We start from the raw sequence: 27,710 nt of genomic DNA, 5'->3' as shown, positions 1-27,710 counted from the left end.
TTGGATACTCTGAATCTGTATCTTTGACCTTGGAGCCACATGTGAGGGGTGAAAAGCTTTTTCTTTCAGTCACCCTTTGCTAAATGCTTTGAAACTACTTAGCATCTTCTGGTTCATGTACCTGCAGGGAACGGGCAGTCTGTCTCTAAAATGTGTATTTCTCTGTGCTGCGTGCTTTGGGCTCCTGATCACTGAAATAAGGCCACAGTTTGTTGCATCAAAAACGAAAAAAGACTAGCAGCCAGCTGAAAAAGGAGACAGGCTGCAAGAAGAGAATCCACAAGCAGCAGCTTTGTAAAGACTGACATCTAGTGTCACAGCAGTGAAACCTCCTGTTTTAATAGCTCTGCAGTTCAGTCTGGTAGAGTATTTACCCTCTGCTAAGATCCAGTTCAATTTATAATCTTCAGTTTTTATATAACAGAAACCGAAAAAACAAAACTACTTATATAAGATCGTGTTAGATATTTAAAGCCTGTAAGTGACTGTGTTCCTTAGACTATATTGATAAAAATAATAAAGTAAGAAACTGCTTTTGCTTTGAATTGTTAATACAAAGTTACTTAACTGGCCAATGTCATTATTCTTATTTTAAGCTTCTTCAAAGAAATCCATCTTTACTTCTACAGCTAACTAGCTTAAGCTGTTAGCTTGTATGCTTTCCTCCAGCTTCGGCATCTTTGGACTCTGCAAAGCTTTCAGCTTCTTCTGATCCAACACTTTAGGCTGGATTAATTTCTGTTGTTTTAGATCTGCTGTATTAATAAAATGGAGTTAGCCTGACAGTTAATATGAATCGGTTATTATATGCAGACATTTAATACTTCACGTTTTTCCATTTCAATAAAATAATTCTTTTCAGTTTAGGTGTACTCAATATATTATTTGAATGGCTGAATATAGTCTATATCGGTCAGCTAAAGGAGCAACTAGAATCATCGCAGCTAAGTAGCTAAGCTAGCCTAGCTAATAAGCTAGCTAGCTGTAGAAACATCATAGGGATTTTTTAATTACTGTTTGGTTGCTCAAGTGTGATCATTTATTTAAAATGCAACATATTAATAACATTTTTACATTTACATTTTCACACAATTACAGTTATACTGGATTTAAAGGCACAGGGAAGAAAGGTTAGCCAGATCACCCCATGCTCTCTCCCTATACCTGCCTTTGTGTTTCTGTTGTACAATTCACAAGCAAAAAAAAAGAGTTTTAGCAATGTACTCGTATTCATCATAAATAAATCCAAATATGGCATTTTAATATGTGCTTATTGGATGCACCATTTAATTAATTTAATGATAAAGAATGATGCAATATAAAAAACAGACAGTATTGTACAGTGTCTCATGTCTTCCCATGAACATCAAAAACAAACAGAGTGCTCTTCAGGTGAACTATCAGGAGATGGTACTCTACTATGCTGACCTTACCTGCTTCCTTTCTCTTTGTATGTATCTGCTTTTCTGTCTCATACACACACACACACACACACACACACACACACACACACACACACACACACACACACACACACACACACACACACACACACACACTTACACCTGTACCACATTGAACTGCCAAAAAGTAGTGGATAAAACTAAGCAAATAAACAAATAATCAATAAAACGAATACAGTTACTTGTCTTGCAAAATGTTCTATCTATATATCTGCTTACATATATGACATTAAGTTTAGCAGTGACAGAAATGTTTTCATTTTTTAAGTTTCTTTAATCAGCATTTTTTTTTGTGACGCTCTGCCAGGCCTTTTCTGCAGCTGTTTTTTGCTGCTTGTTAGTGAGTCTCTCTGCTTACAGTTTCGCAAACAGTAAAAGACGTACAAGCTTTAAGATTGTTACATTTCTTTGCTTAAAGAAGCCCCTGGTTCAGTTTGTCACTATCCCCCTGTGTTGTGTGGCGCCACACTATCACTTTTGCAGCAGTTGACTGAATCTGATCAGCGATTAATGCCCTAAATTTAGTTTCATGAATATTAGAATTTGCATCATTAGTGAACATTAGTGACCCAGTTCCATTTGCAGTCATTCTTTCCCTCTGCACACTCTTCCCATTATTTTTAGTTAAAGTTCATCCATTTTCACCTGGCAGTTCAATCAGGCCTTTCTGTTCTTGAGTTACAGGTTTGCATCCTGAACTAAAACCTCTTTACATTCATGAAGGCGCCTCTCATACTTATATAACAATGAGCTTAATTTGCATAGCTAGAGTTTCTGTCAAATTCAAAACTCCAGAACTTTTACTGCTTTCACTGTCTAACTAGATATGAACCCAACTGTGATGCTCTTTTAACACATTTTTAATACTTTTTAAAATTCTGTAAAATTTATATTTCAAACCATGGTCTCAGATGACAGATTGAATTAATTTTTTAATTCTTTGCAGTGTTAGACCCACTGAAATGTAGACTGGAGGACAAAAACCTGTTCCTTCCTTGGTGTCACCTCCCCATGCCTACTGCTGCTTCTGACTGACCTGTTGGGAGAGGCAGAACACATCACCCCCCCCCCCCCCCCCCCTTCTCTCCCTAGCCAAACCATTAGCCATGAATTATGGTGCTGCTACCATCACGGCCAATTGTCTGGATGAAAAGCAGGCTCTGCCTCACTTACCGATCTGAGCTTTTGCCTCAACATCAGGTTCCCGATCATAGTTTCCGATCATCCCCTTGGCTCAGGTCAAAGCAGGTAAGCAAATGACATTTCACATAACAGGAAATGTGGGTTCGTGTGGAGATGCATGCTGGTGATTGATAGCAGCAGTGAGACCTGTTGTTAATCTGAAAGAGTCATTTTAATGCGTTGCCAGGCAATGAAAACACATTTGTACAGACTTTATGTAGCTACAGTAGATGCATGAACGGGCCAAATAATCAGTTGTACATGAAGATGTTTTTATCAGCTATTAGCTTTGTACCATATTTGTTGTTCATTAATGAATATGCATTTGTGACAGTGCTTTGTGACTTGACTTTCTTTATAGGGCAACTGCTGGATTTATGGACAGAGGCAAGGAGAGACAGAAGGAGGGAGCGAGAGAGACAGAGAGGGAGGGAGGGAGAGCAGAAAGCAGTATCTGTTAACAGGAAAACTCCTAACGTATCACTTGGGAAACCCGCAAGCAGATGTGGTGGCGGAGTGATGCAGGGACTGGACAGAGAGGCAAATTAGCAGACACAGCACAGTAAGTGTTCCTGGACGATTATTTTGCTTGTTATCTGGGGATTGTAACTGTCATGAGGAGACTGCAGTGTTGCCCAGAGCCAATTCGCAACCACCTCTGCTACTGCAAACACCGGACTGCTTGATTAAGTCTTGGCAAACAAACACAGGATCATCACTTTCTAAGATTTCAGTCTACTTTTAATGCATACAGTTTGAATAGTGGGTGCCATGACAACTTTTCATGCACCTGAATATGTTACAGGATATGTTGCAGTATTTGTTTTCATATTTCATATATATATAAATATATATATATATATACATACTTGTTTCAGGAACAACTCTTGAAGGTTAATATGTACATGCATACATAATTTTCATCTTTATTCTACAATATGTATTATATGCATGCACACATGCACACACTTACTGTGTAAAGATGTCATTATCTGTGTCTTACTTTTTTTGTCAGCAATAAACCTAAACAGATCTTCTATCAAGATTATTCATTAGCTTTGTCAGAGATCTTGTTCTGAATAGCCCAAAGAGGGCCGCTGTTGTACTTTTCCTTTCACGTGTGTTCTAGCAGTATTACTTTGCCCTACTTTGACAAACCAGGCATTTATTTGCTTGTTATGCACTGAGAGCACAGTAGCCAGATGGAGGCTGTTGATCTTGTTAGAAAGGTAGATGTGAAAAGACCATTACCTTGAACACAGCAAACACACACACACACACACACACACACACACAGATGCACGCACACAAATGCACCCATGTGTGCATACTCAAACACACGTACATACACACACACAGAGTTTAGTTCACCCTACCACTCACTAAGTAAGCTATACATAGGTTTCAGCACCTGTTGCACTTACAGTTATGAAGTGATCAGTCATGAAGACTTATTGAGTACAGTTTTAATTACATACATGAAAATTAGGACATATCTTAACAAGTTTTAATACTGTATTATTTCTTCCTGCAGTTAGAAAAGACTGAAGTAAGTATGGCACTGCAGTTTTAAGAACATGTGGCTTTGCATAGAGATTAGCAGCTAATTGCAAATGCTAGGCATGATGCATAATGGAGCAAGTGCTGACCTGCAGTGTTAATGATTAACCAAGCCTGTTATACTCCAGCTATCACAGTTGGTTGCTACGAGCTTGAGGAGACACGATAGGATGTTAGATGGCCAATAACTGATATGCCTGCACATATAAACAAGAAATATATGGCCTACGTTGTGTATACACATAAAATTGGGAACTTATCTGTTTTTGTTTAGTGTTAATTTGAGCAGCAAAAATCAGGTCTGGTTTACAAGGATCATTGTAATTGTGCTCTGAATAGAAAATGAGAGAATTTAAATGCACACTCACATGTTCCCCTTCCTGTCTGTGCTGGCCATTTGTGTACCTGTGTTTTGATCCAACCAGCAGGGCAGAGGCTTAATTTTACAGAAAAGATGGTGGGGCTGAGAAACCGCTCTACATGGAAACCACTGCTACTCAAAGCCTCCTGCATCAAATCTTGTGCTAATGGTTGCTCCATGGGCATCACTGCGCACCTTACCTATGCCAACGCTGACATAGAATCTGTAGAAGGTGAGTACTAACTGCCAAGTTTAGTGTAGCTAAACTGTGATATTATAATATACCACGAGACACAAGAAAAAGAGTTTTTGAGTGCAAAGGATAATGATAATCCCAGATTAAAATTGGGAGTGGGACAAGACTTGGCCCGTGAGGAACACCAGATACTTTGAAGTAAAGATGAAGAGTAAAAATCAACAAATCTCTTTCATGTTTATTTGTACTTTATCATTATCAAAGACATCTAAAACCAACATGACCAAAACTGGCCATTCGATGAAATAAACAAGCAAACATACAATAGTAGTATGTCTATTAATTTTCTGTATATTCAGAATAACTGACAAGTTTTTTACTTCCTTTAATAATCAGGAGCCCCTGTATGAATGTTCCAGAAGACTAAACATAGTATTTGCTTTGCCCCTATTAAATTTGTTCAAAAAGCTGCCACTGTCTTACACATTATATGCCATGAAGGCAGCGCAGCAGGAGCTGATGGCACAAAACAACTTTAAGTCTTCTCCCTAAGTTTTCCTTGAAGTGTTTACTTTATTAAAAGCCCTTGATGCTCGCCTCTGTCAGTGCGCCCCAGGGTGGCTGTGGCTACAATGTAGCTTGCCATCACCAGTGTGTGAATGGGTGGATGACTGGATATGTAAAGCGCTTTGGGGTCCTTAGGGACTAGTAAAGCGCTATATAAATACAGGCCATTTACCATTTACCATTTATTCAAGTAAGATTTTCTGCTTATCTTCTACTTAATGAATACCTTACAGCCAGTCAAAGTGATGCACAAAAGACCTAACTTACCAAGTAAGAAGAAGAAAAGACCTATAGCCCTGACTCTAACTTAACAGTATAGCCAGATTTATTACAATAAGTGAGGAAATTAAAAAAAAACAAATGTGTTTGTTGGATTCATTCCTTTACGACAGAGTAAACTTAGCACAAAATGTAAGGTAAAAAGCAAAGCAATTGTTGTTTATTTTACTGCTGAAAAATATCTTTCAGTGAAAAAATATCTTGTTCTTTGAAGGAAATTTGGTTAAGGAAAGCTGGGAGAAAGACACGCAGTGACCAATCTCAAGGGTAGATTTGAACCCAGGCTCTTCCATAAACCCTACAACAGCTCAGTCACCTATTCAACCCAGCGAGCTAAACTAGTATCCTGACAAAAGAAACGTATTAAGGTTTTCCATATTATGTCTTACCTAAGAAGAGAACTTAAGGTATGCAACTGGCTCCAGATCCCCCGATCTTAGAAATATCTACTGTACTTATTTTACTTATGAACATTTCTTTAGCAAAAGCCTGTTTCAGTTTTATGTGTCTTAGCAGCTTGTGTGTCTGTAACCTTCATCCAGGTGTGTTCATATACCCTCTCGGTGAAAAGGAGGTTGTGGTGGGCTTTGAAGCCGTGATCGCAGGCCGGTTGGTTGGGGTCCAGATCCAAAGCCGAGGAAAGTTAAAGGACTGCTGTTTGGATTGCTGCCCTGGAGTTGGTCTTGAAGGGAATGGCCTGGAGTGGGGCTGCTGTGGGAGCCCCAGTCTAGACATGCAATGCACCAACGGTGAGGGGGAGGATGGAAGAATGCCGTGAAGGCAAAAATATTATGTTGAAGTTGTTACATTTTTCTCTGATACAATTTCAGAATTGTAAGGAATAAACATTAGAGTTATACCAGCTTGCATTTAAATATATATAATATTATAAATGATATATATATAATATTATTTATGGATACTGCTGCAGACATGATTCATTGCTTCTCTCCTTGCAGACAGTCTAGCGCAGACATAGAGAGGGCTATCTGAAAAAGCCATCTTTACACTTGTGAAATGCATATATTTAGTTTGAAAAGCCCTTGATACTGATGCTGATGCTGCATGACACTAAAGCAATAAAATCGGCTTTTAGCTTATAATAAAAATGTTTTATATAACTGCAAAACATTTGTGTACTGATGCTGCAGTAATAATGTGGCTTCAGTACGGTAAGTCCGTTCTGTGTCAGATGAGGAAGGCCATCTGATCTGGATCCCTGCCTAATGTTGTAACGGCATTCACTTAGTAGAAACATATCTACTTAACTGCAGACCACAGAACAGTTTATTTAATTCAGCTGATGGTGATGGATTATTCTGAGTAAATACCAGCAATTAATGTGTGTTTGTGTGCTAGGTTTTCAATCATGTGCTCTTTTCACATTCATCTACATGTATTTTCATATTTATTAATGATGTCGCAGACAGTCTTGAAAATTTAACATAAGGTTCTAACACAACATTGTATTTTGGGCTTTAGGACATCTGATCCTGGATGAGGACCTGGAGAGAACCACTTTCATCGTGGGCACCGGAGTCATTGGCCCCATGGATATAGTGTCGATCATCATAAGCACGACACTAGAACTTCCCACATTAGAAAACGGAGCCATTCGGATCGTCTACCCCACACTCCTTACCCCGCTTGTCACTGGGAAAATGACTCCAAGCAAGAGTGAAAGTGGAGGGAAGTCTGATGAAACTGGGTATTTATCAGACGTGGACTCCTGATTTTTTCCCCCCACTTCTTTCATATTATTTTCCTAAAAAACTTCCCATTGTGCGCCTTTTTTTCTTGTTTTTGTAGGGCGACCAGTTGTTTTGGTGCCACCTCAGGAAAACAAGATCGGATCGTGCACTCTCAGCAGCAGTGTGCGCACGCCATCTTCACCAGCCCAGCTGTCAACCTGGCACCTTATGAGCTGAACTTCCAGCTGCTGGTCAGAGGGGCCTGTCTGCTGGCTGGTACTGCCTGTCTCCTCAAATAAGGCTGATTCAGTGGTTTTCATCTCAACCATTATGAAATATGAGAACAGCAGGCAATCTCATTACTGAATAAAATGAATAGCTTCATAGGCGATCTCAGTCCAAACACAGCCAGACGATGAAACAGATTTAATCTTCACTAGTGTGTGCTGTAAAGAAAAATTAACTCATTCAAAACATTGTAATATGTTTACTGATTTTCATTTTTTGCCTCTCTTTATTGATAGGACTGGAGAGCCCTACTCACGCTCTGAGGGCAGATGCAGATCCAAGTGCCCAAAGTGCCTCTGCCACCTACATCACCTTGGCACAGGAGCATCCCTATGACAGACACATAGAGATTATTTTGCACCTCAGCGGTGAGCGATGACAAAGTGGTTTGGGAAGGTCTGAACTTTTCATTGCTGTGATTTTCTTTTTATTCTGACTTTTAAACCCTTCCTCAGAACCTCACAGCCCCTTGGTCATCTTAGAGAGAGGCAGGCTCTCCTTCAGCCAATATGAACAGCAAATCTGCTCCCGTCGAGATTTCATCCGATGCACCCGCAAGGATTCAGAACCTGAAAGAAAGGTTTGTTCGTTTTTTCCTGCTGTCAAGCATTTAAATACACCTTTCTCAAGACGTTAAGCTTTCATTGCTGATTTTCCTTCTTCGCCTGCAGCTGGAGTTTGTCAGGAAGCGATACCACAAAGACATTCTGTGCAGCCCTGTGTTGATGCTCAATTTCTGCCCCGACTTGCTGCGTGAACCTCTGGAAGTGCACAAAGCCACCAGGGAGCTGCTGTTTCTCATTGATCGCAGTGGCAGCATGAGTGGCGCCAACATCCAGCGTGTGAAAGTGAGCAGTAGTCAAAAGCATGCAAATAAAACATGAAGTTCAGATTTGAGAATGTATATATATGTATATGACTCTGGCTCCATCCTGTATATGCTTTCTTATTCTGACAGGAAGCCATGGTGGTGGCACTCAAGAGTCTACCTTCTGGCACAATGCTCAACATTGTGGGATTTGGTACCACCATCAAGCCCCTGTTCACCTCCAGCAAGCTTTGCACTGATGTCAGTATTACCTAATGAGCTTTGCCCCTGAATTGGGTATTTTTAAAAGATTTTCAGTGTTTTTCATGATATCTGTGAATCCCTTCCAGTAAACGAGAACACACGGAGCATTTGGATGATGTTTTTCTGAACACAAAATGTCATTCAGTCGTTCAGGACTATCTGTTCTGTTTTCTACTCTCTAATCAGGCAATAGGTCAGTTCTTGGGTTGCCTTAGTAGCAGAGTATCAGGTTTTATCCAGACCCGGGGCTGCAAGCACAAACAGTCTTTCCACATTCTCCTCGCCATATGGTGGCCTTTCATGCATTTTCACTTAGGCAGGACGTGTCCCTCCATCTCCTGCACTGACAGCTATGTTTATCCACCATGTGAACTGAGGTCATTTTAAGGCAGGTGCTAATGTGTGTTTGTTTGTGCTGTCTTTATTAGAGAAGGGTTGATTTAATTTGTTGCTTCCCTCACAGGCTAATTAGTGCATCTGATAACAAACAGTAAATTTATCCTGGCAACATGTTTGCACAGGCGCTGCGGTTCGACAGGAGTTGTTTGCTTCTCCCTCCTTTACTCAGGATCTGATTGCATCCCCACTTTAATCACTTGTGTGTTTGCGTGCAGGTCACACTAACTCGGGCCTACGAGTACGTCCAGAGGATGAGAGCTGACATGCGAGGCACCAACCTGCTGGGGGCGCTCTTCTGGGTCTATCAACAGCCCATGCAGCGCTCGTACCCTCGCCAGGTCTTTATTATTACAGATGGATCCATCAGCAATGTAGCTAGAGTGCTGGAGCTAGTACGCAGAAACGCGTGTGCTGGCAGGTATGGATATTATGTGCGAAGGAGGGTACAGAGGGAGCAGCTAGTTATCTATCATGACAGACAGATAAAACTGACAATAGTTGCAACAGCTGGTTAATAAAAATGCAATATTAAATAAACCATTAAATCAGTGAGGTTAGGAAGCAGGAGATAAGTAAAGGAGAGTGAATGGAGGCAGAACCAGGTGAATGACATGACAGAGACAGTATATGGGGGAGGACAGCAAGAGAAACAGAGCGTGGACCCAAGCAAACAGTGATCATAAAGACCTGAGAGCAAATCTCTGTGGAAGAAAGACAAGAAAGGCTTGAAGTATTTTTCAGCCCCGCCCAGTAATCCCGTTAAGTGCTCTCCTCTGCAGTAAGAGTCACGCCCCTCTGGTTTTCCCCAGATGCAGAATGACTTCATTTATGCCTTATTAGTATTCGCCTGTCGGACTGACTTTCTCCACTGTAATTTTTCGCTGTCCTTTAGCAAACTAGGAACACGTTTGTTCGTTTCTTTATTCTTATGGAAAACATCTAATTCTGCCCAGTGTAAATTAGATTGCCATCTCACTGCAGTCTGCACCTGAGAAGGTGTTGTACATCATTTTGAGCTTCTGTTTCCATATTTACCCAGCCAGACTGCTGCTCAAGAACTCAGCCTTTTTCAATTATTCCGTCCCCTGAGCCATTTAAACTCTTAGCTAGCCAAATGGCTGGTGATCTCCACCAGTGTCTGTTTGATGACTCTACATTTTCTATTTGTAAGCGACATAGAAGCAACATTTTAGGTTATTTTCAGGCTACTTCAATAGACATAAAAAATAAACTGTTATAACACAAACAGTGAAAATCATCCACAATTTAATATCATAATTAAATTTTCTCTTGTGACGTGATAAAAATGTAATGTACACACTGTATCACCTTTGCAGATGCTTTGGCTTAGGCCTTGGTCCACGAGCCTGCAGGAGACTCCTGCAGGGCGTTGCCAAACTGACAGGAGGGACTACAGAGTTCTTGGATGATGAGGAGAGACTCCAGCCCAAGGTCAGCAGCGCTGCAGCACTGCCACCTATTGGAGTGAAAAGAATTGCAAATTAATTAAAAGCAAAGTCTTGAAAGAATACATATGTAAACCTTGGGGCATTACATTAGCATTTCAGCATAGAGAAAAGCAACTAGCAGTCGTAAAGTGTAATAACTACTCAAGCATTTAAGTATAATTTAGAGTTATTTTACTTTAGTATTTTCATAGTATGGCTTTTATAGTTAGTTTAACAACTGTTAGCCATTGAAGATATACATGTATAAGTTTAAGTTTACCAATTTTTTAGCTTATGACAAATCACGGAAAAAGTGTTTTTTTAATTAGTTTGATACGTTTACTTCTTCTCCCCATTTCTGCAACAGTTAATCAAGCCCCTGAAGAAGGCCTTTGAACCTGTTCTGACTGACGTACGGATCGACTGGTATCTGCCAGAAAACATGGAGGCTCTTCTTACACCCAATGAAATTCCTCCACTCTACCCCGGGAACCGCCTCATAGGATACTGCACGCTTTACGACATGACCAGTTTCAAAGCAAAAAAGGCAGAGGTATTACTCTGTGTGCATTACCATGTAAAATATTAAGTCAGCACTTATTTGTTTATGTTGCTTCAAGTGAGTCAAATGTTATTGTATTTTTACAGTGTTCTTGAGCAAGAGTTCTCCAGGGTTTCTGAAACTCTTGCAGAGTTTATCTTTGGACATTTGCTGATTTTTCGCTCGTTGTTAGTCCAGTCCTTGTAGCTGACCAACTTTAGAGCTATAACTGACCTATGAATCATTCAATCATAAATAACACACCAAACTAAATGGATGAACCAGTCTTGTGTCTCCACATAACAGACAATTTAGCAAAGAACAAATGTTAAATTGTATCTTTAGGCACTTTGTTCCCATTCCTTTAGTTGAATCTATGACAAATGTCAAAGATAACACAGTTTGGCAGGGATAAAGTATTATTTTTGCACCTGGAAACCTATTCCTGAAGATTACTTAGAGAACCTATGAGAACGCTGCCAAAGACAGTTCAGGCTATGTTGGAGAAAAAAAGATCGTCATACCAAATATTGACTTTGTAGAATTCTAATGAGTTTCAAACTCTTTCTTTTTGCTTTATAAGCTGTATTTTTGTACATGTATATTTTAATACATTGCTGAAGCCATTTCCAGTTTTTCTACCAAAATATGCAGAAGTGAGGGTTGGCCCCATATTTTTGCACAGTACTGTACCATTTTTTTAAATGTAATCTTTGCATTTTATTTTTTTGCTTCAGGAACAGAGCTACAAAGATTTACTTCGTGGTTCTACGGGTTCAGTTTTTGGCCAGTCGAACGATGAGCTTTCACCTCCTCCTGCCTCTGAGCTCATGCCTGTGGTGACATGTGCAGATGGCACTGAGTTGGAGGAAGCACTGAGGGAAATTTCTAGAGAGATATCCTCTGAGTTCTCCTGTGCCAAAGACACAGACACAGGCACCAGTCCAGGTTGGTCACTCATCACGAACATTTGCATTTGCCAGCACACTTTAAACCACAGTGGCTAACAACAGGCTTTTGTCCACTATAGGTGTGGAGTTGGACTGGTCCAGCGATGTGAGGAAGAGGATCCAGGAGAGCTCTTACATTCAGGAGCAGTACATCCTCACTCGCTGCTCACTCAGCAGTGAACGAAGTCTACAAACGCAGTCCCACTCTCACATACATGCCTCAAATTCTGACGGGGGCTTTCTCTCCAGCTGTCACTGCTCTGGTCCAGTGCTCGATACAGGGTCTCTGCCCCAAGGCCTCGAGAAGATGCCCCCTCCAGAACAGAGATCATCCCTGTCTCGCTGGGCAGACTCATCATGGCAGCAAGACCTTTCAGTCAAATCCCCAGACAGCGGGACCAAAAAAGTAAGACTAAAGACTGACAGACTTTTTTTTGGGAATTTAGTAAGTAATTGGGAACACACAGACAAAACAAGACATGAAAATATAACAACTATATATAACTATAAACTTCTATCTTTCCTTTGGAAGAAAGATCATATAAATTAAAAAGACTGCTTATTTGAGTCATGCACAGCTGAAGCACACAGTCAGTATATCACAGGAGGTTGCTGCAAAGTTATTCTTGCAACATGGCAAATACATTTCAATCTAATGACCTTAACATACTGCAGAGAAAAGCAAAATGATACCCAAACCTACTTCTCTTTGCTTGTCCCCCTTTTACAACCAGAACGGGTGTCTGGATGGAGCTGAGGAGTCTCGTAGGAGACAAAAAGCACTAGCACGTTCAACGATGGCAGCGCGAAGTTTTTCGTCCCCCCAGGGTGAATTAGAGATGCATCGGCTGAGAAGGGCTCTGGAGAGGGTCTCCTTTGACCAAACACTGGGAGGGAAGCTGGAAGAAAGTGACGCGGAGACACAGCCAACACCACGAGGGACAGCGTCCCACAGAAGCCTCACCGACTCCAGTAAGTTTCACTGCAAAGAAAATAGGATCATATTTATTTATTCAGTCCCGTAAAATTTCTATCCTATTTTTCGCTCTGCCCCTTAGATGGACTCTTGTTTCCCGCCTCCCCTCTGGACTGGGACAGTTTCACAGATCCAGAGTATCTCTTCGCTGCTGTCCCGCCTGACAGTCCTCCCCCAGGCCAGTGCCGTTCCCTTATTCATGGTGTCCTGAGTGGCAGGCCTGTGTCCTGGGAGGTCACTGTAGACCTGGGGCACCTCTGGACCCCTGAGAGTCAGGACATTGAAGTAAGTGGGGTATATGGAAGGGGAGGTGAAGAAGGAAGAGGAGGGAAATCGTGCCAGGAGATCATTCACCAACTGACCGCTCGCTCAGTTATAAGAGACTTTGAGAAAATGGCAGAGAAAGAGAGCGACATTGGACATGGTGGGCGGTTTACCGGTTGCTTTTTCCTACTGATTAATGTGCCGTTATCTCCAAACTACTGTGCATCTCTTACTATTCCTCTGTTTGATGGCTTCTTAGGCTCAGCGAAGCGATATCGTACAAAGGCTATCCAGACAAGTAAGCACTGTAACATCATCTGTATGTACACAGCCTTCACCACCACTGACAACAATCCCAACAAAGGCTTGGCTGACATGGATGTGCAAACCACAGGTGTGCCACCCACCAACACACATACACAGAATAAACTCTCAGCTCAACTTTCATCCACGAAGTTTTGTTTACTTGTCAATGATAATAAGATATCTGTAAAGAACAATCCTGATCTTCTCATTGGTGTTATGAGGAATCAAGCATTAGAATTTGTCTTCTCTTTGAAGCCTGGTTTTATGTGTATGCAAGTTTAGAGCATGCAGCTTGAAAGACTTTGGCAGTAACAGGTCTGTATAATTCTGTATTTGTGTCTGATCCCCCTGACCTTGATTTGGATAATGGAGGGATGGACGGACAGACGGAAGGAAAATCAATAGCTCTTCTGAATTCTCTAACTTAAGGAAAACAGTGCTAAGTGAATTACAGAAGCACCATTTTAAATGTTATTTTTATTTATTGTTGGATTCAGTTGATATTTTTAAGGGTCCACATTGTGTTCTGTTTATTTGTGTGTGTCTGCAGGGCTACATTTGGGAAACAGGCAGGCTTTTCAGTCAGGAATTCGTAGGCAGAGGACTTATTCTGTAGGTCTGGGCAGACGGCACACCACTGGAGACAGTGCAGAGGTGGAAGACACCTGGAACTCTACAGGTAAGAACGACCGAATGATGCCAGCACCCATTTCTGTTATCAAGACTTTAGGTCATCAACAATCTTTGTATCTCTCAGACAGAGATGACACTCCTGCCTCACCCTGTAGTGTAACATCCTGGGACTCTAGTAAGTACTGCTGTCCGTTCGCTCAGGGAAAACTCTGGTGAAGAGAAAGCTGTGGTGAGAAGGAGAAAAAGGAGGACCCCTCTCCCCCGACTCCATTACACACACAACTTGTGAAGAAGCTCTTAAAGGATCAGTTCATCTAAATAAATCTTCCTTAACTTTATTGGTATCCAATCGCACAGACATATTTGCTTTTATTCATTTAGTTCCAGATCCATGTAAAATACCTCTGATCAGTTTTGTTTAATCTGGATGAGCTGAGCCTTTAAGCACAATCAGAAAACACCACTTTTATCACTGAGCTGATAAAACAATACAATTTAATGTTTTAATGTCATCCCAGGTGTAGGGGGCAGCTCCTACTACACTACAGCCATGGCAACAGGCACCCCGAGCACTCGCTCACAGCGATCTATAGAGAGCAAGTCAATGGAGAGCTTCTTTGGCACCAGGTAAGACTTTCATATTAAACTCTTTTAACAGTTTGTGTGAGACTGACAAAGATGCAATAAAATAAACAGCATGAAAGGACTAAAAGGCGCTAAAAACTCCTAAGAAGTAAGACACGAAAACAAATACTGTAGTTACTTGAAAAGCTCCTACTTTAAAGTTGTTCATGTATACACTCCGGTTTGTGCACATGTTACTTAAATGTAAGAAATGAGCCACAGCATCACCACTCTGTTTACCCACATCTGTAAATGTCCTGAGAGTGAATGATGGGCCATTTACTGAAGTGTAGGAGTTAATAAATATGTGAAAACAACTCGGCCCTGGAACTCATACAGCACAGACTGTAGGTTCTAACCGTGATTGATGCAGTGAATGTTGTTCAGGTCAGGGTTCATCTTTTCACGCAGGCATATGGCTGTTCACTGCAGCTGCACGCTAATTCAAACCCAACAACCCTTACACGTGACATGTCTTTAGCGACTCCCATCACAACAAAGGTTTCTAACTGCAAATTGTCAAAAGTTGTTGCAAAACTCACTGTTGTAGTGAATTCTGATGTAGATTATACGGAAGTATTCATAGGATTTCTTTTTTGCGAGGCTCCTGTTAAATCTGACACTCTGAATCCATGTAATTTGTCTTTTGTTTAGTTAGCGGTAGTGTTCTCACTGAAACAGCAGTGTTATAATGACATGCAGACCACAAGGGTGTACGCACAACTCCCACATCTCCACTGGCAAATTGCACTCTCTTTAAATGTTAATTTTTTTTTTTTTAGCGTACCTGTTTTGTTTTTTTTAATTCCAGGTTCCCGCTGGGCAGGCTCAGGTCCTCCATTTCATCAGGAAAGCAGGTGCCTGTCAAGTCCCACTGCTTATCTGCCGAGACTGAGAAACATCCTGAAAGTGAAGCTCCAGACTACCTGCCCCTGGTGAGCTGTGCCAACATGGAAAACAGTGAAGTGCTAAAGTTGTGTCCACTTTATTTGTTTACCCAGCACACAATACATACCATCAGCTCCCAAATTCATTCTGCAAACTCCTGGAGTCAGTCAACATTTAAAGGCAGAAGAACTTTGGAAAGTTAAACCACGTGCTATGACAAATAGTGTGCAAAAGAGAAACACTGCCACGTTAAAGGCAAAGTGCATTTGCAGCATTGTAATACTGTGCACTCATCTTCAAGTGTGCTCATTACCCATGTCTGTTATGACTCCTCAGGTTCGTCTGCAGCTGGCATCAGGAGCTTTTCTTCTGACTGAGATCTACTCTGACTGTGTCCAGATTCCTCTGGACCGCCTTAAAAGAGCATCGCCATACAGTCTCCACCGCCGTAGTCTCAGCCCAGCCTTACGCTGCACATCTCCCAGTGCTCCATCCTTGTCCACTAGTGCCAAACCTCCTGGTGCTCCCTCTGGTCACCACGTTACCTTCTCTCCTTCCGCTTGCTCCTTTGTCAGACCAGCCATTCCACCTTTCCACCACACTCCAGATGATACTCCCCTAATTTTGGAATCGAGGCTTCGCCGAAGATACCTCTCTGAACAAGACCCTGTCACCTCTCCCACTGACCTCCCCAGCTCTGAAGAGGGTTCTTTGGAGTTATCCATCAGCCCCTTTCAGAACCAGAACCTCGGCCAAGCAGACAGTGGCCGTGGGTCAGAGACAGATATATATGAAGGCTCTACACCTGAGCAAGCTTACCTCCAAGGGAGCAGCCAGTTGGCTCAAGAGGATCTGGAGGGCTCAACTTGGGCCACAGCTGTGGCCCTAGCGTGGCTAGAGCACCGGTGTGCCGGCTACTTTATGGAGTGGGAACTGGTAGCAGCAAAAGCAGACTCATGGCTGCGCTGTCAGAAGCTGCCCGAGGGACTGGACATGGCAGGGCTTAAGGGAGCAGCCAGACAGCTGTTCCTGCTGCTGCGCCACTGGGATGAGAACATTCAGCTGAACATGCTGTGTTATAACCCAAATAATATGTGAGACAATCGTCTCAGAGGAAACCAAGCCAACTCTGATTGTTAGCATTCTCACCATTTCCCAACGATAGTGACTCTAAATGCCTTTACATGGAAAAATCGTGTTTTATTAACTTAGGCAGTGCCAAGTTCATTCTAATACTACATGCCATAGACCAGGGGGCCTTTTATGATCAGTGTGCTTTATGCAATCACAAATATGCCTTTATCATCTAAATGGGCTTTTTGTAGTCTAGCTTTTAGTTTGCAGCCAGTATAATATACTACTATACCAAATATGTAATCACAGTTACTGTAAAATGAAGATTTTGATTATCAAGATGATTATTTGATAAATTAAACAAAGATGAGCTTTAAACAGTGAAATGATTGTTGGTAAAAATAATAAAAAACACTAAAATTCAACCATTTGTTGTATTGTGTAACAATGAAGACCACACGGGTTTAGTAGAATCCATTTGCCGTTTTTCAGTCTACTGCATGTTTCTCACATTAAATCCATCTATGAGTGCGGCCACTCACAACAGAGGATGACAAGTTACAGAAATCAGACAAACAGACTGATTGTCCACAGCTGACTTTTACACATTTGTGTAAAAATACAAAAAAACATCCCCTTCGATAGAGAATACTTATGTTTCATAACTGTGGCAGAGGAAATGCCACAAGCTTACGCTTGCTATGCAGTTATTTTAAAGCTTGGCGTTCAAGTTCTTATGCACATTATTGACACTTTCAATATACGATCATCCTGAGCACCAGTAAATAAAAACTTGAGATGATATCAGCCTACATGACTAGACCAGAGGAATTATGGACTGAGTGTAGTTGTACCACAGTAAGTGGGAATAGAGCTCATGTAATCAATTCTTTCCACACAGCATAACATCCATGACATTCTCATAGCCTCCACTCTTCTTATTTTCTATCTAAAACTAAATCTGAGAATTCTTATTTTCTCTTCTTATCTCTGCAACTGCATATTATTCCATCGTGTGGGCATCAGTCTGCACACACATGACGCATCCTTCACTTTAAGCAGTGAGAAGCTTTAAATGGCTCCTTTAATTCACTTATAAACAGTCTACCACAGCGACCGCCCTTTGCACTGGTGCTGTCAGGATCAAAGACAGGAGGATGGAGCGGGCTTGTCATCAGCTGATTCAGCCGAATAATACTTCTGGTCCGATCAGGCCGGGGCTCAGTGGCGTTTGTCCTTTACAGCTTTCTGCTCTTGTGTTTCTGCTGCAGCTGAAAGCAAAGGTGGAGCTAGCCAGAGACATAACAGGATGATGAGGTGACAGACGTGAAGGGCAGCTGAGCTGCTGTTAGTAGAGGGATAGGTGTTCCACGAAAGCTCGATCAGACCCAGGATCAGGACCCTGCATGCAAAAATAAAACAGTTTTTCATTAAGATGTGGCAGAGTGTTCAGGGAGGTGCTATGCTTCAGGACTTGTGATTCTGTCTCACCTGAGCAGATGGGCCAGCTTCTTGACACCTCCACTCCACAGCAGGTAAGGCAGCGAGTGGAAGTACCAGACGTAAAACTGGTAGTGCAATGAGCGACTGAAGCACATGCCAATGAAGTTACAGGTGAACAGAATCAGCACAATCTGTGATTTTCAGATAAGGACAAAAAAAAGGCATGTCTGGAAGATCATATGAAAAAATCTGCTAAGCATTGTTTTACCATGTCCTGTGTCCTGTAAAGAGAATGTTAGAGCAAAGCTAATTTAGGTGCTCATTTGTCACCAGGTTTCCCACAACAAGTAGCACCACAAGTTTTTTTGTTTTTGCAGAGTTTTGGAAGAGAAAACCTTCTTTTCCTGTGACTCTATGTCTGTCTCCTCTTGAATACAGTGGAACTTTAAGCGCTAAGTTTTTGGTTCTCTGTCCAGAAATCTTGACCCAGTTACTCAAAATAATTAAGATCCACAAATCTTGCTGAGAAGAGTTTTCTGTATGATTTTTTTCATTCTGTCAACAAGGCCTGCAGATTCATATTAACATCTAACAACAGACTTACTTAAAAATATATTTCACATTAAAGACAGGAGTAGATTGAAATGGAACAAAAGGATATGATCCACAGTGCTTTTCTGAGCTGGGATTTTCCTCTTGCCTGGTTCCTTTAGAAGTTCAAAGATGCTTTCTCCTGGTCTGGTGCCACAGACAGAATATGGTTATTTGCTATTTTAGAGATCTAGGAGGTACGTGTGTATTAGTAAAACATAAAAAGGTTTCCGCTGCTGACTGATGAGAACCCTGAAATACCAACAACCATTTAGTGCTGTTACTAGAAATCAATTGCATTTCCTTGTGGCCTAAATATCTCTGCAGAGTATAAAGTAGTGACAATCCTGCTGAAATCGCCTTCCATTTTTTCATGACACCTGTCATGCATTGTCATAATGATGTGGTTTTGATCAGTATGTTATCATGCAAAGCATTTATAAATGTAAAAAGAAAACAGTGTTCCCAGTGTATCCCTGGCACATTCAAAGTCTATCTCACCTCTTCCAGCGGCGGAAGGCAAAGAGCAGCAGGGTGAGCAGATGAGCGGCCAGCAGGAGTAAGTGGAAGTAGCGATTCAAAAAGAGCCATTCTGGCAGGAAGCGCCAGTTGACCGTCCACTTGAACATGAACTGGCGGCCAAGATCAAAGGCACGGCTCATGTAACCAACGGGATTCTCTAGGAGGAAAGGGAGCCCCAACACAACCTGCCACATAAGATAAAGAAAGAGATGATGTTAGCAAAATACAGTCATTTGCTAAAATTTACTGTGGACAGAGTACTACAGTCAAGCTGTACCTGTTTTAATGTGTATATTTACCTGTATGCCTGCACACAGCGATAACTTGGGGATCGTCTTCATTAGACCAAACTCTGACAGGAGGAGGAAAAGTAATCCAGGGGCAAAGAGAAGCACGTTCATTTTCACAGATACTGCTAAACTGTCAGAAAGAGGAAAAGATTGAGTTGTAATTTCATCTTGCTACTCTCAGGAAAAATTAACAATGACAATGTAGAAGGTATGTAACACATTACAGATGTACAGGTGCCACTTGTTGATTTAGGGGAAGCCAATAAATGAGTATCCGCTTTAAAGAAGAGTGCACACTTGCCTGTAGAGGCCACAGCCCAGAGTCCAGTATCCATCTATGAAGAGATTGACAGCTGCAAACAGCAGCATCATGGCCACTGGGTCATTAAAGAGACGGAGCACAAAGATGGAGTGGATCCGATAGGATGCACAGCACACGAAGAAGAACACATAGGGAGGAACCTGGAGAAAAAAAAGAAGGAGATTTAATTATTTGTGAGATTAATTATTAGAAGAAACGCTAAAGAGATTAATTCTGCAAGTGGCTCAGAAAAAGAAGAGCTGCAAGTAGAGGAAAAGGGAGGTCTCAGTATTTTTGTGGTTCTGGACCTGGAACCCAGAGCCAGATATGCAACAGAAAACTAATGAATTAATGTGTGAGAATATTCTGAAAATAACATTAAATTTTGTTTCTGTAGGGTATAAAAGTTGAATTCCACACAAGGACACGCCCATGTTTCAATGAGCGTTTTAGCAAAATGACATGCTGCTTAATATATAGGGTTCCTGGCACATTAGTATTAACATTAGGCTCACCTTTTTGGTGCGATAGTATATTCTGAAGACAAGCAGCAGTGTGAGGAGGTAGAAAAAAGCAAAAATGTACTGGCCCAGACGGATGTTCACCCCATGGCCGGTAATGTAGTAGAGAGCTGTGAAGATGTAGACGAACCCAGCTGGGTACCTACAACAACAGTGTTCCAAATTATCTAGGAGACCTGCACTGAAAAGCGTGGTATGGAGAGAACTACATCATTTTGAAACTCACACCAAAGGGCCTGTGTCCCCTTTCAGCTGGGTGTAGTCATAGGTGCCATTGATAACTCCTTCCACTTCATCCATGTATGCTTTCCAGTCGATCTCAGTGTCTGCAGTACATAATAATATTAATAATAACGATGATGTGGATGTGAATATCTTGATGCATGCTCAATAGTCATGCTCAGTGATGACGATAGGTTCTGGAAAAGACAACTCAACCAGAACAAACAATCAATTTAAGAAGGAGAAAATATTATTGGTATTTTTCTGTTGCAGTTCCGTCTTGTATGTGGACGTGTAAAAAGTGAGCAGTTACTTTGCCTTTAGAAGTTTACTTCTTGTATTTACTATTGAAACAGCTACCTTTGGTTGTATATAGTCTTAAAAGTAATGGACGTTATTTGACGTTGGGAGAGAGTAAACCATTGTATTTGGTCATGCAGTGACAGTAAATTCCCTTTGACAGGTGGCAGGCAAAGCTAATACTTTTCTGACGCTAGCTACTTAGCCTTCAGCCGCGTTCAGATAAACGTCAAAATACAATAGCGTGCTAACTAGTCGACCAGCTACTTACATGCTACTTTCTGTATGACCCACACATTGATGCCGATCTCCAGGAACCACAAAACTGAAACCACCAGCAAGGTGTATTCCGTCTTGAACAAGAGCAAATACTTGTCCTGCCAAAGCGTATGGAGTTTCCCCCACAGCGGGGACGGGGAAACGGGAGACTTTCTCCGCACACTTCCAACTCCTGCCATGTCCGCGGCGTAGCGACGTGTACGCGGAGGCCGTAACTGACGCATGCGCCCAGACTTCGTCACGTGACAACTCTGTCACCGCACGTCAGATACACGGTGCTGCAGAGTGAATACTGGGAAGGTTTCGTTTCCTTTACAGGTATAAAAAACAAACTTATTATTAGTTCTAATTCTTGTTGAAATATATGTGTTTTATAAACTTCTAAGTGTTTCTTATATGACTGTTTAAAAAAAATCTTTAGAGGTCACTGGAGCCATGTCAACGTTAGCTGGCTAGCAGCTAACTTTGTTGTAGGGAAAACGATCAGGAGAATAACAGCATGTAAACATGTTTTAAAAGGCACAGCAAAGAAATGAAACTTCAGACAGTGGAAATACATTTTATTCAAGCTTTCCATCAAATAACGTGTGACTGCAGCTTGTTGAAGTTTTGATTTTAATGTCAGAGTGATCAAGAACAGCTAAGTGTCCAAAATCATTTTCCTTCATATTATGGAGTCACATTTGTTTGTTTGCTTTTCCCATTTTTATTTGTTCTCCAACTTTTTCTAACTCTTACCTTAATAAGCTGGTTTGTCTTTTCTGTCATATTCTATTATATTTTTGAGCTCCTGAGTCACTTTGCTGTACGCTGCATCTTGATGTTTTTGCTGCTGGACTCCAGAAATAAATTTCACAGAGAAATTGTTGGAATAAATATGTCCTGTGCCTTTGATCAGACCAGAGAGAAATTTAGCAGTCTCATTGGCATCATTTTAAAATTCAATCGAAGCAGTTATGCAGCTGTTAATAATTTGTTGTTTCTTATGGTATTTCAACATAACCTCGTTTGTGCGTGGTGGCATTTTGTTGTGTTTGATTTTTGTATTATAATGTGTGTATGTATGATATAGATTGTGTATGCCATTGGGATGGGCATTGCTAACCAGCTTGGGCTATGAATGTTGTGGTATATTGCCTGGTTTATGTAACACACTTCGTCCTATGTAAAAATATGTAGAGGAAGCACACAGTAAAGATGCACAGATGTAGTAAAGGTGGACATGCACAGGGCTCATGTAACAGATATGGATCTAGGGAGGTAGCTAATCTGCTGTGGTAACCCCTAAAGGGAGAAGCTGAAAAACGAGGAAGACTACCTGTTGCTAGCTTTTTATCAACATTAATCCCATATTTTTATTTTGCAGTGTGAAAACAAAAGACATGCTGGTGAGTCTGTATTAGAAGAAAAATAATGTTCCTCTTTATCACAAAAGGCTGCAGTTCAAAATGTATGGCAGATAATTAACACTGTACATAGTTAGAGAGGCAATATTATCAGTTCCTTTGTTATGTCCCACACGTACCTCAAATCAGCCAGTAATCACTGCCACATCGTGTAGGCACATCAAAGCATGTCACAACATAGCCATGAGCCCCGCAGCTGTGGGTTTACAGACAGGTGATTCTTCTTCTTCTTCTTTTGTGTTTGTGCAGGTGCTCTTGGAGCCGTTACAGGAGACACGGGGCCAATGGAAGGATTCTTCGTGACAATTTCAGAGGCAGCGTGTCTTGGAGTGAGCCTTGCTCTCTCAGGCTTCTCCTTCTACCTATATAAGAAGAGCCGAACAACAATAGACAAACTCAACGTGAGTTGTTAATTTTGTGTAATTAGCTTTATTGGAAGACTAAACCTCTAAGAAGCTTCTACTTCAAACCCCTCATTAGAGATTACAGCTCATATGTTTTTGATGGAAGAGTTAAGGTCCCTTCTCAGATGTTAGTAATTTTTTCAGAGATGTGAACAATTAATCTGGGTAGAGAAATAACACAACAGGATTTGGAGTAGTTTAAATGTATAAGGTGAGCCATATATCACAGTAACATTTAGTTTATCTTCACCATATTGCAATAGACACTGTAAAAACAAACTTGCATCGCTGTTATAAAGCTGTAGGTGAGAACAGTGAGCACATCTGTGGCTATATTGCACTAAAAAGTTAAGATGGAGAATTTGGACAAAAATGCAAAAAATTGACATTCTGAGAATAAAAACAAAATGTCAAGAATAAAACTGAAATAGTATTTTGAAGGAAAAAAAAAATCAAACTTGGAAGTGTTGGCTCCATTTGTGCAAGAAGAAATAGTGGCAATGGACAGATGCAAGGGGGTGTTGTATCAGAAGATCAGGCTGCAACTGACATTTCACAGATGAAGGTGTAAGATACAGTTGGGCAAAGTATTTAGTCAGCCACCGATTGTGCAAGTTCCCCCACCTAAAATGATGACAGAGGTCAGTAATTTGCACCAGAGGTACACTTCAACTGTGAGAGACAGAATGTGAAAAAAAAAAATCCATGAATCCACATGGTAGGATTTGTAAAGAATTTATTCATAAATCAGGGTGGAAAATAAGTATTTGGTCAATAACAAAAATACAACTCAATACTTTGTAACATAACCTTTGTTGGCAATAACAGAGGTCAAACGTTTACTATAGGTCTTTACCAGGTTTGCACACACAGTAGCTGGTATTTTGGCCCATTCCTTCATGCAGATCTTCTCGAGAGCAGTGATGTTTTGGGGCTGTTGCCGAGCAACACGGACTTTCAACTCCCGCCACAGATTTTCTATGGGGTTGAGGTCTGGAGACTGGCTAGGCCACTCCAGGACCTTCAAATGCTTCTTACGGAGCCACTCCTTTGTTGCCCGGGCGGTGTGTTTTGGATCATTGTCATGTTGGAAGACCCAGCCTCGTTTCATCTTCAAAGTTCTCACTGATGGAAGGAGGTTTTGGCTCAAAATCTCACGATACATGGCCCCATTCATTCTGTCCTTAACACGGATCAGTCGTCCTGTCCCCTTGGCAGAAAAACAGCCCCATAGCATGATGTTTCCACCCCCATGCTTCACAGTAGGTATGGTGTTCTTGGGATGCAACTCAGTATTCTTCTTCCTCCAAACACGACGAGTTGAGTTTATACCAAAAAGTTCTACTTTGGTTTCATCTAACCACATGACATTCTCCCAATCCTCTGCTGTATCATCCATGTGCTCTCTGGCAAACTTCAGACGGGCCTGGACATGCACTGGCTTCAGCAGCGGAACACGTCTGGCACTGCGGGATTTGATTCCCTGCCGTTGTAGTGTGTTACTGATGGTGACCTTTGTTACTTTGGTCCCAGCTCTCTGCAGGTCATTCACCAGGTCCCCCCGTGTGGTTCTGGGATCTTTGCTCACCGTTCTCATGATCATTTTGACCCCACGGGATGAGATCTTGCGTGGAGCCCCAGATCGAGGGAGATTATCAGTGGTCTTGTATGTCTTCCATTTTCTGATGATTGCTCCCACAGTTGATTTTTTCACACCAAGCTGCTTGCCTATTGTAGATTCACTCTTCCCAGTCTGGTGCAGGTCTACAATACTTTTCCTGGTGTCCTTCGAAAGCTCTTTGGTCTTGGCCATGGCGGAGTTTGGAGTCTGACTGTTTGAGGCTGTGGACAGGTGTCTTTTATACAGATGATGAGTTCAAACAGGTGCCATTCATACAGGTAACGAGTGGGGGACAGAAAAGCTTCTTACAGAAGACGTTACAGGTCTGTGAGAGCCAGAGATTTTCCTTGTTTGAGGTGACCAAATACTTATTTTCCACCCTGATTTACGAATAAATTCTTTACAAATCCTACCATGTGAATTCATGGATTTTTTTTTCACATTCTGTCTCTCACAGTTGAAGTGTACCTCTGGTGCAAATTACTGACCTCTGTCATCATTTTAAGTGGGGGAACTTGCACAATCGGTGGCTGACTAAATACTTTTTTGCCCCACTGTATTTAAAGAATGACCATTTCGTGTAAAGTTTTATTCTGTACTTCTGAAACCCGTCATCCTTTTTATTCAGTTTTTAGCTGTTTATGTTGTGCACTTTTAGTCTTTCTGTGTTTCTTGATTACATCCTGATTGTTCTTTTAGCTCATGCCATTTGCATCTGTCTTGATGTAAATCCATGAGGATCTTTTAGGGACATATCTTTTCTTTTTCTCAAACTAAACTGGTTCTTTTGAAAGATTTACTATTACAACCAGTCATTTATAGAATTAATAGCAACACTGTGATTGCTAGCACTGCACAGAAAAGTACCCATTTACAGCCAGCTGATTAACACACACCAAAGACATAAAACCACTGGGAAAGCAAATGCATGACTTATTAATTAGTCAGTCTTATTTAATGTGTGTGCTCCATGTTTCCAGAATGCTCCACGGTTACCCATAGATAAAAAACTCAAGGACCTCTTGAAAGTTACTCCAGGAGCGTGTCTACAGTATGTCGTCATTGAAGGTAATCAGTCTTTTATTTGTTTTTGATAAGGAGTAGTACATTTATTTATTTTTTTAATCTGAAAACTTGTATACCGGCCTGCCTCTCATTCCCTGTTACTGTATGTGTGCTTGTATACATTTTAGGTGGTGTAAAACCAGCTGGAAAGCCTCTCATTAGTTGGCACAACATAGAAAATGTTGGTGTGCTGCGTAGATTCATGGTGAAAGAACACAGGCTGTTGTGGAATGGATTTTTACGTACATGGTGAGAACATCATCAGATCAAGCTGAAGTTCCAGTACATCTAACTTTTTCTACTTATTATCAGATATGCAAACTGTTTCTCACGTTACCTTTGCAGGACAGATAATGAACGACTCTTGCACGAAAACGTAGAGGCGGTGCCCTTTTTATTAGTGGGACTGGATAATACCGAAATCAGAGTCTTGTCGCCTTTACAGGCCGCTGGGCTGGACATGGAGGTCACATATGAGAAATTTCACCAGGTCAGTCACAGTTTGGGTGACCTCATGGGACAGTACTTTACTGGGGAGAAGCCAAAAGGTCAACTGGAGATCGAGGAAATGCTCAAAGTAAGTCATTCTATTCAAACTTGAATGAATTAGTGTTCACTTCATAAAGCCCAATTTGTTGTTAATATTAAAAATATATTCTTATTGATAAGTGCCACACCTTTTTTTTTTCAAGGTGGGGACAAATCTTACAGGTGTAGGCGAGTTGAATCTGGACACAGATGGCACTCTGAGTCTCCGACCCCCTTCTAACGGTTCACAGTACTTCCTGACCCCAGCGGACTTCGACACCCTGCAAGGGGAGAATGAAGACATTGCTTTTTGGTGGAAAGTGTTGGCCATTACTTCTGCTTTGGCAGGGGCAGCAATCATTTTCTGGGCCGGGTTACGCTACTACCGCCACCTTAAGGATCTCAGGGAGCAGGAACGGGAAAGAAGGGAATTTAACAGACTGCAAATTAATGTACCAGACCAGGACAACCTTCAAGACGTGGCCATGTGTGTTATTTGCCTCAGTCAGCCCCGTAACTGTGTCCTGTTGGACTGTGGACACGTGTGCTGCTGCCACACCTGCTACCAGGCTCTGCCACAGCAATATTGCCCTATTTGTAGACAGAGGATTGTAAGAGTGCTACCTCTATATCAAGTCTGACGTATTTGTGGAATCGGGTCACTTCAGTAGAAGCTTCACGTCTAAATTGCTTAACTTATTAAATTCAAAATTAAATGTGAGTCATGTTGTGAAAACATTTTGTCCATAATAGAGATTTGTTGTGGGAAATATGGGGATATAAAGCAAGTCAAAAAAATGTGTAAACTTGTGCAATACAAATGTTTGTTTTGCTCAGTGCTCATGTGCCTTATTTTACCATTTTCTGCCGAGTGATGGTACTTTAAAGTAAATAGAGTGATTATTTTATAGTGCTTTCCTACCCTACCTGAGCACTCAAAGCACTTTACACAACTTCTCTCATTCACTGGTTCAAGCACTTTTTTGCTGTGATTTTTCTACGTAGGTTCTTTCTCCCTAACAGTTACAGTGATTCGTACTCTGATGGATGAATCAGAGGAACTTGGGGTTAGTATCTTGCTCGGGGATATTTGGCATGCAGACTGGAGCAGAGTTCAGACAGTTTAATTTCCATTCTTGTTTGTATCGGAAATTTACTGAAACCCAAATAAATCTAATGTCGAGAAGTTTTACCCTTAGAGTGTATTTAAGTGTATTTAACACATATTTTAGAATCCGTAGTGTCACTTTTAATGTGTGCATGCACACTCACACCCAGTTTATTATGTATTATGTTTGTTTGACTTCTCCTTAATGCAAATATCTTATCAGCTGATCACATGACAGACACTCAATGCATTTAGATGTTGTTAAGGTTCAAAATTGAGGAAGGAGAGTACAAACCACCCTTGGTCCAGAAGCTCTTGGTCCAACAATGATTTTTAATGAACACACA

General features: G+C 41.3%; 3 protein-coding genes across 4 annotated transcripts; 2 read left to right on the top strand and 1 right to left on the bottom strand.

The window, feature by feature from the left end:
- The first annotated feature begins 2,601 nt into the window (after positions 1 to 2,601).
- vwa5b2 (von Willebrand factor A domain containing 5B2) lies at positions 2,602 to 16,806 on the top strand. Its single transcript, XM_026150062.1, has 23 exons — positions 2,602 to 2,711; positions 3,007 to 3,207; positions 4,631 to 4,798; positions 6,151 to 6,357; positions 7,091 to 7,316; positions 7,418 to 7,575; positions 7,824 to 7,955; positions 8,043 to 8,167; positions 8,259 to 8,435; positions 8,546 to 8,656; positions 9,274 to 9,476; positions 10,396 to 10,510; positions 10,874 to 11,059; positions 11,785 to 11,995; positions 12,078 to 12,403; positions 12,732 to 12,969; positions 13,056 to 13,397; positions 13,497 to 13,631; positions 14,094 to 14,222; positions 14,301 to 14,351; positions 14,695 to 14,803; positions 15,612 to 15,735; positions 16,025 to 16,806. The coding sequence occupies exons 3-23, from the start codon at positions 4,660 to 4,662 to the stop codon at positions 16,784 to 16,786; spliced, it is 4,206 nt and encodes a 1,401-aa protein (XP_026005847.1). The 5' UTR covers positions 2,602 to 2,711; positions 3,007 to 3,207; positions 4,631 to 4,659; the 3' UTR covers positions 16,787 to 16,806.
- Positions 16,807 to 17,177: 371 nt separating this feature from the next.
- On the bottom strand, positions 17,178 to 21,528 carry alg3 (ALG3 alpha-1,3- mannosyltransferase). Its single transcript, XM_026150059.1, has 9 exons — positions 21,224 to 21,528; positions 20,657 to 20,756; positions 20,425 to 20,572; positions 19,910 to 20,070; positions 19,618 to 19,738; positions 19,298 to 19,503; positions 18,867 to 18,943; positions 18,254 to 18,398; positions 17,178 to 18,164 (listed from the first exon to the last, which is right to left on the bottom strand). The coding sequence occupies exons 1-9, from the start codon at positions 21,453 to 21,455 to the stop codon at positions 17,984 to 17,986; spliced, it is 1,371 nt and encodes a 456-aa protein (XP_026005844.1). The 5' UTR covers positions 21,456 to 21,528; the 3' UTR covers positions 17,178 to 17,983.
- Positions 21,494 to 27,453, top strand: mul2 (mitochondrial E3 ubiquitin protein ligase 2). Of its 2 annotated transcripts, none has more exons than XM_026150060.1 (6): positions 21,494 to 21,549; positions 22,887 to 23,038; positions 25,643 to 25,730; positions 25,856 to 25,976; positions 26,073 to 26,304; positions 26,420 to 27,453. In XM_026150060.1, the coding sequence occupies exons 2-6, from the start codon at positions 22,922 to 22,924 to the stop codon at positions 26,894 to 26,896; spliced, it is 1,035 nt and encodes a 344-aa protein (XP_026005845.1). In that variant the 5' UTR covers positions 21,494 to 21,549; positions 22,887 to 22,921; the 3' UTR covers positions 26,897 to 27,453. The 2 variants fall into 2 exon arrangements, with proteins under 2 accessions (XP_026005845.1, XP_026005846.1); XM_026150061.1 differs by lacking the exon at positions 21,494 to 21,549 and adding an exon at positions 22,157 to 22,619.
- The last annotated feature ends 257 nt before the right edge of the window (positions 27,454 to 27,710 follow it).

This window comes from Astatotilapia calliptera, chromosome 18 (assembly GCF_900246225.1).
Source record: "Astatotilapia calliptera chromosome 18, fAstCal1.2, whole genome shotgun sequence".
Taxonomy (NCBI): domain Eukaryota; kingdom Metazoa; phylum Chordata; class Actinopteri; order Cichliformes; family Cichlidae; genus Astatotilapia; species Astatotilapia calliptera.
This window is presented reverse-complemented; position numbering and strand designations above follow the sequence as displayed.